General features: G+C 44.6%; 1 protein-coding gene across 1 annotated transcript in view; it reads right to left on the reverse strand.

Annotated features, from left to right (window-relative positions):
* The window catches only part of KPNB1 (karyopherin subunit beta 1), an 88,235-nt gene that overhangs the window by 26,541 nt on the left and 46,891 nt on the right, over nucleotides 1-14,803 (reverse strand). The window contains exons 13-15 of the mRNA XM_053262238.1: nucleotides 10,825-10,972; nucleotides 10,281-10,352; nucleotides 5,391-5,535 (exon numbers count right to left, since the gene is read on the reverse strand). Of these exons, the coding sequence (XP_053118213.1) occupies nucleotides 5,391-5,535; nucleotides 10,281-10,352; nucleotides 10,825-10,972 (365 nt within the window). The remainder of the gene's footprint in view (nucleotides 1-5,390; nucleotides 5,536-10,280; nucleotides 10,353-10,824; nucleotides 10,973-14,803) is intronic.

Raw genomic sequence — 14,803 nt, forward strand, 5'->3', positions numbered from 1 at the left:
TGCTCTGTCTGCTCTGAAGCTTGCAGGACTAACTAAACTGGGAAGAGCTATCCTCCCTGGGCTTTTACAGGCTTGTTACTTAATTCACATAAGTCCTGCCTCTGGAGCAAGCACGGGATGATAACCCACAGGAGATGTCTTCCCACAGCAGCTGAGAAGAGGTCAACCAAGATGATCAGGGGACAAGAGCACCTTTCTTATGAGGCAAGGCTACAACACCTGGGACTTTTTAGTTTAGAAAAAAGATGACTATGGGGAGACATGATAGAAGTCTATAAAATCATACATGGTGTGGAGAAAGTGGATAGAGAGAAATTCTTCTCCCTCTCACATAACACTAGAACCAGGGGTCATCCCATGAAATTGATTGCCAGGAAATCTAGGACCAACAAACCGAAGTACTTTTTCACACAACGCATAATCAACTTGTGGAATTCTCTGCCAAGAGATGTGGTTAAAGCCAACAACCTGGATGGCTTTAAGAGGGGTTTGGATAACTTCATGGTCTATCAACGACTACTAGTCGGCCACCTCCAGCCTCAAAGGCAGGATGCCTCTGAGTACCAGTTGCAGGGGAGTAACAGCAGGAGAGAGAACATGCCCTCAACTCCTGCCTGTGGCTTCCAGCAGCATCTGGTGGGCCTCTGTGCGAAACAGGATGCTGGACTAGATGGGCCTTGGGCCTGATCCAGCAGGGCTGTTCTTATGTTCTTAAACCACTCCTCCCGGCACCACTGCCTCATCCGCACATTGGGACCCCTCAACTGCCTGTCTCACTGGCCATGCGCATGGAACAGGTAGAATTTTTGGGATTACCACCTTGGGGGTCCTGGACTTTAATATGTTACCTATCAGCCTAAATTTGGCATCCACATGATTGCATTTCTCAACTTAGTTGGAACTGATGATAGCTGATTCTAGCACTGCCTATCTAGATGCTGTATGATGCCTGCAACCTTCAAACCAGGCAGGCAAGTCACCATGGGATCTACATGCGGGTCACAGACCCATCTCTCTATACCCTAATGATTGAATCGCCCACTAGTAGGAGACTCTCACCCCCAGGAGAAGTATCCACAGCATGAGGATATGGGCTCATTATCCATGGAACGGATCCCTTCTAAGTGAACATTCCCTTCTTCCTCAAACTCATGTCCTCTTTCCCCAAGATCTTCATTCTCCCTGACAGCAGATGAGCCATCAGCCCAGGAGTGGGATGGCTCTATCATATCCCTGAAGATCTCATCTATGTACCTTCCTGAGCTTCTCCATATCAGCAACCTTGCACTGAGCATATCCCCATGACGTCTGCCCACTGAGCAGATAGCCATACATGAAACACTCTGTGCAATAGACTGGGAAGTAGTGGTGTGAACGGAACCATGGAGCTGCGGTCCGACGCCAGGTGTGTGTGGCTCTTTAAGGGCAGGGGAGGGTGCACTTACCGCTTCCGCCCCTTTTCCCCCACCGGAGCTTCGTTATTTGCCAAAATCCATGGGGCAGCAGCATACTTCCCTGCCGCCCCTTCCCCCATTGTTGGCCGGAAATGCGGAAGTATAGTCTGTGCACGTGCCAGCCGCGCACGTTGTGTGCATGACTTGCACATGCAACATGTATGGCGTGTGCGATAGCGGGTGCATGCGCAGACTATACTTCCGCATTTCCAGCCAACAATGGGGGAAGGGGTGGCAGGGAGATACGCTGCTGCTCCATGGATTTTGGCAAATAACGGAGTGCCAGCAGGGGAAAAGCAGCGGGATGGGTAAGGGCACCCTCTCCTGTCCTTAAAGAGCCACCCCGCCCCCAGCATAGGACCGGCGGAACCACCGGTTCTTTGAACCAGTTTGGAGGCCCAGCACCTCCTCCCCTGCTGCCTATCTTAATGACTGGCTTTGTTGGCTGTTTATAGAGTATTTGGGAGACAGCTGAACAAACTATCTCCCAAATACTCTATATTATTATTAATTCAATTTCTATACTGCCCTTCCAAAAATGGCTCAGAGCAGTTTACACAGAGAAATAATAAATAAATAAGATGGATCCCTGTCCCCAAAGGGCTCACATTCTAAAAAGAAACACAAGACAGACAGCAGCAAGGTACTGTGCTGAGGGTGGATAGAGCCAGTTACTCTCCCCCTGCTAAATAAAGAGAAACACCACGGTAAAAGGTGCCTCTTTGCCCAGTTAGCAGGGGAAATATAAACAGCCAACATATAGACAGCCAACAAAACCAGTTAGGTCTTAGCTGAAGTAGTCAGCTGTTCAACAGTTCAAACTTCATTTCCTGAGAATATGAAAGAGCGAGTAATACTTACCTTCTCTTCCGTTGGGCTCCTCATGATCAAGGGGGCTCCTTTCAAGCTCCCCTGCACACTTCCCCGCTAAACTCAGCATAAAATTCCTGTATACCCGTTTGCTAATTCCTGTTTGCCAAGTTCTAGTCGCTAATGTTCCTTGCCGTCTCCTCTTATGTAGAGAGTAGGCTTCTAACTGAGGCAACCCAGGCTCAACAGTAATGTTGAGGTGAGGTAAGTCACATCTCCCACCAGGTGTGACTCACTTCGGCCCTAACTGGCTCCTCCCAATGTCTCTCTCCAGGCAAGAGAGGAAACTCAAACTAAAAGCCACACAGCCACAAAAACCAGACACAGACCTGCCAACGATATTAATGAGCGGTGGCCTTATGGGGGACTGGAAAAAGTTAAATTTCCCCAGCAAAGCAGCAGTGGGTCACCGGGGGGGGGGGCTTTTTTGCACACTATGCATCCCTTGAGTCCAGAGCTCCAGTCAGCTTCGAAGAATCTGGTCAATGATCCCCTGACACCTGCGCAAAGAGGCACCTTTTAAAGTGGCATCTTATATTTCGTATGGGGTGAGCAACTATCTTTATTCCACCCCAGCACAGAATCCCTCCAGTGACTCTTTTGGGAGAAGGAACCATCTTATTTCCGCCCCTCTATGTAAACTGCTTTGAATTTTTTTTGCTGAAAAGCAGCATATAAGTATTCATAAATAATAATGATGGATGACTATGATGTGTATCTCATTCCAACTCTCTCACTTCACATCAGCAGCACTTAGAGATCATCTGCTTTTTAGACTGTTTCATTTACTTTTGAGTATCACCACTACATTTATTATTGTTTTATTGTATATTGAGAATTCTGTACTTCTGTTTTCATTGTAATTTATTATTAGGTACATCTCAGGAAAGGCAATTAATAAATTCTTAAAATAAATACCAACATCACACATACACTTACGTGCACTTCTGATAGCAATACACCAAGGAGGATTGTGCCATGCAAAGAGGTAATCCAGATGTGTATTGCAATGAGAGCACACAGAGGGAGTATCCCTTCTTTTAACAGGGCTTGTCCCCAAGCAACAGTTTCTTCCCCATCCCAGCCCTCAGACTTTTTCCACTCACTCTCCTTCTATGCCCACCTTTGATTCCTTCCTTGTCCTCTGCCATGCCTCAACCGGCAGCTCCTCCCAAACTAAACTTGCGAGATCAATTTCCAGGCAAGCTTCCTGGGCAAAGGTTCCCATTTGAACAGCCTCCAATGAAGGGCAGGAGCATAAAGTAGAGTGGGAGAGGAGCTACTCATGCTCCTTCCCTGCACTGGACAACATTCAAGCAGGAACCAGAGATTTGAGTTGTGTGCCCCGCCCCCCCCCAATCTCTGATCCCAGCAAATCTTTCTGGAAATTGGACTCATGACTATGGTACAGGGACCCCCTCCCACACAAAGGACAGTGTGGGGTCTTTGACTTGTGGCCCATGGTCCAAACCGTGTCACTTAGTATTTGGAAGAAAGAATTCAACAGAGCTATTGCAGAGTGTGCAAAGCATTGCAGCCTTCAGTGTAGAGATCTTTGGCAGGCAGAACTTGTTACAAAAAATTGCTGATGTTAAGCCAGCTCTCTCTTCTTCCCCATAACCATCTCAAATTCAGAATTACTCAATAAAGTTCTGGCTCTACCGTGGCTTACATCACATCCTATGGATGAAAGCCAACCTCTCCCTACACAAAATCACTCTCCTCAGAAGCATAGGACTAATTCCCATGCGACACAGCTAATTTAGCTACAGATTCAAGAGCATGTGAAATGCAGTGCATGTGCGCGCACACACACACACGCACGCTTGACTAATGAAACACCTCACACATTATGAGGGGTGCTTCGGCTATATTTTCCTAGAGGATAGCACTATGCTGGCACCCTTATTATGAAGCAATAATTTCTCTTAGAGAAATATGAAGGACTAAACATTTTGCATGTCTATGGGATTATACGTTTGATTCTTAGGTCAAAATAATCATCTTTCATTCTGTTGTAACTGCTTGGATGCAATGTCACGCCTACTAATGGAAAAGATGGAATACAAAAGTAGGGCTCAAGAAGAAAAAATCCACACCGAGCCCCACACAAGAAGCCACACAAGCGCTCCTAACATGATCAAATCAGAGCACACACAAAATGCTATAAAAGCAAAGCTCAGTAGGAGCCCACAAACATGCTTGCCAACAGCAAATTTCTCTGTTACTTGGCAAGTACAAAGCAAGAGTCTGGCAAGATCTTATCTCTGACCTCATGTTGGGCTTTTAAGGCACTTGGTAGCAGTGAGACGTTTCAATGCTTTGGAGCACCTCTGTATGTCTTTTGGGAAAAGTGTGGGAGGCTCATGCCTCTGATGGCACTGGACTTCAAAAGCACTGTAAAGCAGGAAAAAGTCTCACTGCATCCGAGTACTTACAAACTCACAGTCAGATGTGGAAGAACAGGGTTAATAGCAACCACATATTTTGTCTGACCACACCAAGGACAGCAAGATTTATGGACCACTGCAACCTGGGCATGTTTTGTGCTGTACTGTAGTGTGTACAGCAGCAGTCAAACTTGCCAAGATTACCAGTCACTAAATAACAGTTTGTTTTAACTACTGAAAAACAGGAGGGGAACAAAACCCCAAAAGCAGCCCTATTACTGTGCCTTACAGGACAATCTCCCCTCCCATTATTCCCCAGTTTTCATCAACAGTACAGTCTCATTAGAAGTAAATGCCTCCTGCTCTTAACCAAGGTGGAATTCTCTTCCTGCACACGTCATAACCCCAATCCATTAGCTATGCTCTGCTGAGCCAGGTAGCTATGCAACCAACTAAAATGCCCCATACAGTTGCCTGGTGCAGCCACCAACTGTTCTCTCCATGGCTATAGTCTATGCCTCTCTCATACTAAGAAAATCCCCTACCTTTATATTTTTCATCCCAAGCCTAGATGTGAATACTAAAAGAACTAAAGCAATTTGTGTGAAAATACTTCCATGCTACAGTCATATACTACTGGGGGAAAGTGTACCGTCTAAGGCCCTTGAACACTAACCTTCCACCAGGGTGCTAACAGCCATGAGGGCATCCTCTTGGACACCCCCTGATCCTGCTGTGCTCTGGAACATCCTCAGGAGAGATGCCATCACCACATCTGAGATCTGCAAAGCATCTTGGTGCTGCACTTTACGAAGGACATTCTGCGATTTGTTGAGGAAGAATGAAATAAGTTAGTGGTCTGAGAGGAAAGTCTCTTTTTATTTGTCCCCTTTAATCTATCTCCATCCCACCCTGCATTTGTAATGGCACTTTATGATTATGAACTGCACACCTGAAAGACATCTACAAATAAGTTGCAACAAGGGGAGTCTGTTATCCTTCATTTCCCGGCTGTCAAACAGGCAAAATGTATCCTCCCCATCACAGCAGCTTTTCTCTAAGTAATTTCACAGTCAACTTGGACCCAGGCTCCCTTATATCTGATCCTGTACTACAACTCTCTCTCTGTGGGAAGAACAATGGCAATTCTCTAGATTTCGTCTGTTCCACTGAGAGCTTGCAAAGCCTTAATCTGCTGCCCCACTGACCTTCCTTTGGGATGTAGACTGGCAAAGCTGGAGAATTAACTTTGGGCAAGGTGGGTCCAGGCAAGGTTAAATAAGTTCTTAGCTGGGAAGGGCTCAGCATCCAGGATTTGTTTTCTTGTTCAAACTAATAAGTTTGGGAACTTCTGTGGTCATACATGCTACTGGTTAGCGACCTTCAGATTGAAGCTTTGCTTAATTTGCTTGACCTGACCCAGTTTTTTCTTGAATAGCACAGGCTACTTTGGCATAGAATACCTAGTTATACCTGCATTCCCAGTTTCTGGCCCTGCCAGAGGAAGTATCTACCATTCAGGTACTAATCAAGGCCAGTGCTGCTTAGCTTCAGACACACACAACTACATTCAGTATCTCCAGATCATCCCAATTCTATTACAACATGGATTATGTGGATTAAATCGTGGGGGGCTGGGGAATAAGTAGTATGAGATAGGGCAGTGCAAACAGTTAGCTGGCTACTCAGATTAGGTGAGATTTGATCTGAATAGCCCAGAAAATATAGTACTGAATAGTTACGGCTCTGAATACCTCCAAATAGTATTTGCTGGGTCTCAATACAGTCATCCCTTGGCAAACACAGATTTCCCAATCATGGATTTGAGTATCCGCAACTGGGAGTTTGTGGTCGGTCTCGCTTAAGGTGACTTAAGTATACACTATTTCCCACTCCTCTCTGCCCCCAACCAGCTTGAGGCTCACATCCAAGGCACCAAGCATATCTCCCCACCAAGAACCCAATCCCTCCTCTTCCCTCCCCTCCCTTTTATATGCACCTGTCACCCCGAACCTCTCACAGGCTTCTCTCCATTCCTTCCCTCCTAGGTGCCCTCACATGCCCCTTTGCATGCCATTTCCCTCATCCCCCGCCCCATTTCCATCGGCTCTCCATTTTCCTTGTCACCTGCCCTGCCTCCTCCGCACCACCATTTCCTCCGCTCCCGCTCCTTCTCCGCTCTCCATTTCTCTCTGCATGCCAGTGGATGCCTATGGTCAAGCTGGGGCTTACCACAGGGTCCATGGGGCAGCTCCCTGCCTGGACCTCTCGCCTCCTCAGGTCTCTGTTTACAGCATAGCACTGTAAGTGAATTCAAATTCCCCCGCTGCTGTTTGAGGTGTTTTGGGACCATGGTTCCCCATTTATTCCTATTGCTCGCCAACCACAATGTTTTGTGACAACACAACCCTTGCAATTGGCGAGGGATGACTGTATATTCAGAAGCCTTTTCCCTCCTATCCCTTTTCTTCTGGCAAACAATGTAGTTCTTTAAAACTGACAAAGGGTAGGAATGAGGTGATGATCCATACATGGAAAATGCTGAGGGGCTTATAGAGGCCCACGAAGTCGGCCAGTGACTTTATTTGCTTCTCTGTTCCCTTTCCATTGCAGTCTTGGGGGGAAGTGTGTTAGCTATTTCTCCCTGCTTTATGTGACTTGCTGAGCTGCTGTAGGCATAATACCCTTAGAAGGGGCTATCACCCCTATTTTTATTCCATTCCATCTGAAAGCAAACCACTGATAATATTTAAAAAGTTAAAATCCCCTGCACCTATTTGCTTGATATGTTGCAGGCTTAATGTCTTCAGAAAGAGCTACCATTCCTTGCTACTAGTGTCATCCCTCTGATGAACATAACTGAGTCATAAGCTTTTAAAATGAAAATTGGACATTTGTTTTTAAGGAGATGCCTGCACCTATTTATTTGAAAGATGTCAGGTTTCATGGGCTATCCCCCTATTCTTTTCATCTAATTCTGCAAAGAAGTGAAAATTAGGCATGTTAGTGCTTTCCCTCATTATATCCTATGGACAAATATTCGGATCAGAATATCCAAATAGAAATAGAAGATACAATCTGAATACTGAATAGAATACATGCTCTGGATAAAAAATCAAATGCTTGCCTATTCACATAGGCCTAGCAGGGTGTCTGGGAAGGAGGCTGAACTAATTAATGCGTCAAGTTAGGCACGACTATGGTTTGGCGCTGAACCAGTTCGACTCAAACTGGGCCAGTTCGGCAGCTTGACCACAGACCGAACTGAGGGCAGTTTGGTCCACGATTGAACCAAACCAACCTGGTTCGGGCGGATTGCTTCGGCACTGACCAGGCAGCCATGGTGGGGTGAAAGTGGTAGTTAAAATATCTTCTTACCGCCCAGTGTGGCTGCCAGTGCTGCTGCTTGTCCCCCTGGCACAGCTGGCAGCCACACTGGGTGGAAAGAAGATATTTTAACTACCTCTTTCACTGTCCCCCACTTCACAGGAACCAGGAACCCAATCCTTTTACTTGTAAAGGGGAATCCTAACCTGATTCTCCTTTACAAGTATTTGGCTGAACTGGTTTGGCAGCTAACGGAGCAGACTGGCTGATTGGTTTGACTGAACCGTTTTTGCATCACTCGGTTCTGCTTGAATTAAATTCAGACTGCAACTTTTAGTTCGTGCACACCTCTACGCATGATTAACTTGCTCCATTAATTTCAATTTAACAAATCATGGTAACAGTCTGGATGTCAGCAACCATTTGTAGAATACACATTAAGTTCGCAAAGCACTAACATTTCAGTGGTATTTGTTAATCCTCCCCAAAAGTGGGCCACTATTCTCAAACTTACTGATGGGGGGACAGAGCAGAATACTGAATGCCATCTTGTCAATTCAAGGAGTAAGATTTGGACTGTGCACTCCCACACATGTTGCTCATGGTCTAACCATTACACTAAACTCTACAGCAGAACTACTCAACTTCAGTCCTCCTGTCAATGTTGGCCTACATCATCTCTGACTATGACTATTGAGTTCCACAAGGCTCCATACTGTCTCCAATGCTATAACACCTACATGAAACCGTTGGGAGAAATCACCGGTAGATCTGGTACAGAGTGTTATCAATATGCTGACGGCACCCAAATCTATTTCTCCCTACCAACTTCATCAGGAAATGGCATAACTTCCCTAAATACCTGCCTGGAGATGGTAATGGGAAGGATGAGGGATAAAATGAAGTTGAATCCAAATAAGATGGAGGTACTGATTGTGGGGGGTCAAGACCTGAGATGGTTTAGATCTGGCTGTTCTTGATGTGGTGACACTCCCACTGAAAGATCAGGTACGTAGCTTGGGAGTGCTCCTGGATCTCAGGTTGAGGCAGTGGCCAGGAGTGCTTTTTATTCGCTTCAGCTGATACGTCAGCTATGCCCATTTCTGGAGATAAATGACCTTAAAATGCTAGTGAATATGCTGGTCATCTCCAGGCTTGATTACTGTAACACATTCTACGTGGGGCTGCCTTTCTACATAGTTCGGAAACTACAACTACTACAGATTGTGGCAGCCAGGCTGGTCTCTAGGGCAACATGAAGGGACCATATAACACAGATTCTGAAAGAACTGCACCAGTTGCCGATATGTTTCCAAGCAAAATACAAAGTGCTGGTCATTACTTATAAAGCACTGAACTGTTTAGGTCCAGGGCAGTGTTCCCTCTAAGGCATGCTCGTTGCGCATGCTCACACAGTTTTTGATGTCCGCTCAGTTCATTTTAGAGCCTGTTCAGGTTGAATCAGGAAGGTCCCACTCTGAATGCATGTGCACACACAATGCCTTCATAATACTGCCTAGAACAGAACACATTCTGCACGCAGATGAAAAAAGGTTAGTGAGAACACTGCTAAAGGGTATTTAAGGTATCGCCTTCTTTGTCATGAACCCTGCCACCTATTAAGAATTATCTGGGGAAGTCCGGTGACAGTTAACACCAGCTCATCTGGGGGCGATGGGGATGGGCCTTCTCTGTGGCTGCCCCACAGAGCTTTGGAATGCATTCCGTCAAAATTGCTTTTTTAAAAAGACCCTTAAGAAACACTTGTTTTCTCAGGCTTTTTAAACTGTTTTTATCACATGAAATTATTTTAGTTGTTTCACTTTGAGAGTAGTTTTTATTTTGTGAAAGTGTTTGTTTTTCATTTAATACTGTAATTTGTATTATGTACACCACCTAGAGATGTATATATCTAAGTAGGAATATAAATGTGAGAGATATGTAAAATAAATAAAGGCTGTTATAGCTAGGGATGCTGGGAGCTGTAGTCCAAAAACAGCTGAAGGGCTGAAGTTGAGTACCCCAGTACTCTACAGTATGCTCTTGGTTAAGATTTTCTATACAGTGTTCTTAGTTGCAAGTTCAAATGGGGGTTGGGGTGGAGATCTGATAGAACCTAAACACAGTGACACTTCTTGTAAAATAGTTCAGCTCCAAATCTGTTTCCCCTTGAACCTTCTTCATTAGTCCTCCTGTCAAGTACTTTCTGTATGTCCTGCTAGGGAAAAAGCAAGTTTACCTGTAAAGTGGCACACAGCAAAGACTGAAGATCATTGAACTGGATTCTATCAGATGTGCTCTGGATATGGGACTGAAACAAAATAATCTTTAGCACTCAAAAGTCATAATTAAAAAGAACAGAGTGCACTGGCAACTCTATAACCAGAATGAACTGTGGACTTGCCCCTCATTTAAGATTGTACATGCGAGTGGAATCAATGTAAATCTACAAAGCCCACTCCCAGATATGGGAATAAAGCTGGTGGTTAAGGGCAGCCAAATATTTTATCAGACACATAATTAGGATCATGATTATTGCACTATGGTCACATGTATGTGCTTGAAAATCAAGGTTCCTCCTAGTCTTACTAGCTACTCATTTCCAGAACACACACACCCACCCACCCCTTTCCAACCACCAAAAACTTTTAGGGAACGTTGCAGGAAATTATGGGAAGCATGCAAAATATAATGAACCACCACCACTGCTCCAAAGTGATGTACTGCAACACTTGGCATCACCAGTACCTCCAACATGAGCACATTTTTGCCATCAAACCAACCTCCATCTGGAGCACTTGTTGCAGCCGTTCCATTATAACTAAAGTTGTCTTCTGGACAGCAGGGTAACAGTCCTTGGCGCTGTTTTTCACTATCTCCATCAGAGATTCATATGCTGCACTCCTCAGGTTATTCTGGTGTCCATCAGGCCTACCACAGAAAAGAAAAAGTTGGCGTTTCCTAGAAATGTTACAATTAATGCTACCTACAGCAGTTGGAAACGGTTATAATACCCAGGCCAGGGGACTGAACATTTTCTATCATTACCCCCTCAGAGCTTCCGTAAGCCATGTGCAGCAGGTGAAAGCCACAGGTTTGCTAAAAGATATCTGGGAAGGGTTTAGACAAGAGAGCCTAGAGGATGTTAAGACTGGAAGCTGGGAAATATACATTTTAACTTTCTTCTATCCACCGTTCCGGAGACTTAGCTTTGGTCTGTCTCGGAGAAACTGACTGCTCCCCTGGACTCTGAATAGATCCCTGGTCAAGTTCTCAATCTGTTCCATTATTTTCTGGAACTATCCAATCCACTTCCTGTCAAGGTAGTCTAGGTTGTGGCCCAATGAGTAGCATTTTCCCACCAATTCTCAAGTCTCACATATGCCTTCTCATAACTATTTAGCACACCCTCATAACATTCTTCTGAAGTCTCTAACCTTTTTACAAAATGTCCTCCTGATTTTCAGCCCCCTTCCACATTTCTCTTGTACAGTTTCAACTTATTTCTATGAACTGTTTTATTTCCTCCACCAGAGGTGTCAAAACTGGAGAACTGTCAACATGAATTGCAACCACTTTGTAAATATTTTCCCCCAGTAGCTTTCCAACTTCTCTCTCTCTCTCTCTCGTTTTTAAACACATAGTCCCCTATTTTAAATTTCTGGCGGCTCATTCCTTTATCATAGGTTTGCTATTGTTTCTCCTGTAATCTGTGTTCATTCTTGCTTGATACAGGCTCTGTAACTTCCTGTGATGGTATCTCACTGTCATCTGGGCTCCCACCCAAATTCTCCTTCCCCCTTTTCTTCTAGAGCAGCAGTGTCAGCAGGTAGCATCTCCTTCCTTCCAAACATGATGGGAAGGAAGGATAGATTGGTGCAAACCCAGCAGTTGAGAATAGTGTTATGACCAGTGTTTTTTCTTTGTTAATCTTCTCAATAAATTCAGTGTTGTCTGATTCATCCTCTCACACATTCCAGTTCCTTTTGGGCAATATCTGATGGTATACAACTTCTTCATCCCATAGAACTAATACTCTGTCAGTCAACACTTTTTCCTGGATACCCAGAAACTTGGCACACATTTCTAACACACACTCAGGCAATCACTGAATACTGCATTCGTTCACAGGTACAACAATCGCAAAGCAAGTGAAATGATCTATTATAGTCAGTAGGTACTGATGTCCTCTAGTACACATGTGTAAATTTAAATGATCCAGGGCTACCAACTCCAGCTGTCAACTAGCAATGATGGGTACTTGGGGTGCACTTTTTGTGAAATATTTTTCTTCAGGTTTCACATATGGCATCTACTAATCCAATTCTTAACATCTTTTTGAAGATCTGGATAATAGAACCGATGCCTCAAAATAGCTTCCATCTTTTTCATTCCCCAGTGCTCAAACTGGTCATGATAATATTCCAGTAAGAGGGAGATGGCCTCCAACATACATGTGCATGCATGCACGCACACACACACACACACATTTTTGACTCGATGTTGACAAGTTGCTTGGAATGGTGTGGCCTATCACCTATTATCTTGACCCTTGTCTGACATGGCTTGTACTATCTGGCAGGGAGGTTGTTGTAGAAGGCCTGGTAGAGATTATAAATGCTTCTCTGAGGGTGAGCAGAATGCCTTCCTGTCTTAAGGAGGCAATCAGACTACTTCTGAAGAAGCTTGTATTGGATCCCTCAGAGTTAAGCAACTATAGGCCTGTCTCCAACCGTCCATGGCTAGGCACGGTCACTGAGAGGGTGGTGGCCTCCCAGCTCCAGTTTTGGAGGGAAATGACCCATTATCTAGCCATTTCAAACTGGTTTTGGGGTGGGCTATGGGGTGAAGACTGCCTTGGTTGGCCTGAAGGACGATCTCCAATTGGGAATTGATGGAGTGAGACAGTTGGTCCAATGGGGAATTGGGGCAGTGTGACTCTATTGGTCCTTCTGGATCTCCTAGGGACCATCTGAGGGAGTTGGGAGGCACTGCTTTGCAGTAATTCCACATCTCTGGAAAATTCCAGATGATGTCTCTTGGTGACTGTTGCTCTTCAAAACGTGAACTTTTATATGGCATCCACCAGGGCTCCATACTGTCTCCAATGCTCTTTAAGATCTACATGAAAATGCTGGGAGAGATCATCAGGAGACACAGGGATGCACCTTCTCTGTTGCTGTTCCTCCTGTACCAGTACAACACCAAGCCCTTCAAAATTGGCATCAGTATGTATTTTGGATGGCAATTTATAATCTGGGCAAGCAAAAATTGGGGCAGAAGTCAATTTTGCTTTTATTTTCTCAAAAGCTTCCTTACACTTTGCAGTCCATTGAATAGCACGATCCAGTTTTTCATTTTTCACTCCCTGCAGGAGATCAGTTATGAGCCTTGCCTTTTTGGAGAAGTAAACAAATTTCCACTAACAACTGGCAGATCCTAGAAACTGTCTTGTTGCAGTTTCTGGAATAGGCCATTCTTTGACTGCCTGGACCTTTTCAGGATCAGGTGCAATTCCGTCCAATGACACTGTGCACCCTAAATACTGCACCTCTTTGAAAATAAAGTATTTCACAGGTTTCATCTCCAATCCTTTCTGACCCAGCCAAACTAAATACTACATCCAGATGTTTCAAATGTTCTCTAAAATATCCCAAATACACCGTATCATCCAAATACAAAAGTGTGGATTCAAAATTGTAAATCCCTGGAACAGGCCTCCATCATTTGAGAAAAGGTATCAAGAGCATTAACTAAGCCAAAGGGCATCATAGGGAGATGAATGTTGTCTTTTCTTGATTTTCTGATTCCATTGGGATTTGCCAGTATCCACTTGCAAGATCTAATGTAGAAAACCACTTAGAGAGCAGAGACCCTAGAGCATCCTCCACCATGGACAGCAGGTGTGCATCCAAATGCGTCTTTCTGTTCAGCTTCCAAAAATCCACACAGAAGCAAAGCTTTCCCCAAAGACTAAAACTCTCTGCAAGAACCCCTGCACTCATCTGTTGGCTGATATCATTCGAGAAGGATACTTCAATATGACGATGTGTAGTAGTAACAATTGTGTGCAAATCATACTGCCTTTCCAAGATCACTGACACTTGCTTTTTCCTATTTTAATTTAAAGTTGTCCAAGACATTTATCTCTCTTAAACCTTGGTCCTTTTCTCCTGGGCTATCTTCCGATGGCATCTGACTGCACATCCATAACTGCTCTGAGATTTCTATCAGAGTTGCTATCCCTATCGGTTGCTGAGGCCCGACCATGAGCTTTGTTTGCAAAGTCATACGGCCTCATTGGAACAACGCCATGACCTGCCTCCAAACTTCTTCACAAGTTCCACTTGGGGTGCCCCAATGAATCTGCTATCAATATTGTACATTTTTGGCCCCTTGGTGGAAGTCTGATTTTGCCCAACACTATTTCTTCACTCCTTGCTGGAATCTTTACCCGTCTTTGAGGCACACTTCAACTCTCCCATGTGCGTCTGCATATCTCAAATTATGCACTCTTTATCATACAAAGAGAGATACACTTTATTATAGTCTTTGACCAGTACAGAAGCATGGAAACACAGGGTCACATCCATACAATATACCAACATAGCTTTACGATACACAGTGATATTTCCATGCTTGATCTGGTTTTCCTTCATTCTCTAAGCTTCTCTGCCAGTTCTGAGAGGCAATCAGAATGTACACGTCCAATGCCAGAAGGGGAGAAGCTCTTTACTCTCCAAAGCCACCACACAGCCTTGT

The sequence above is a fragment of the Hemicordylus capensis genome, chromosome 6, assembly GCF_027244095.1.
Source record: "Hemicordylus capensis ecotype Gifberg chromosome 6, rHemCap1.1.pri, whole genome shotgun sequence".
NCBI classification, from domain to species: Eukaryota; Metazoa; Chordata; class Lepidosauria; order Squamata; family Cordylidae; genus Hemicordylus; species Hemicordylus capensis.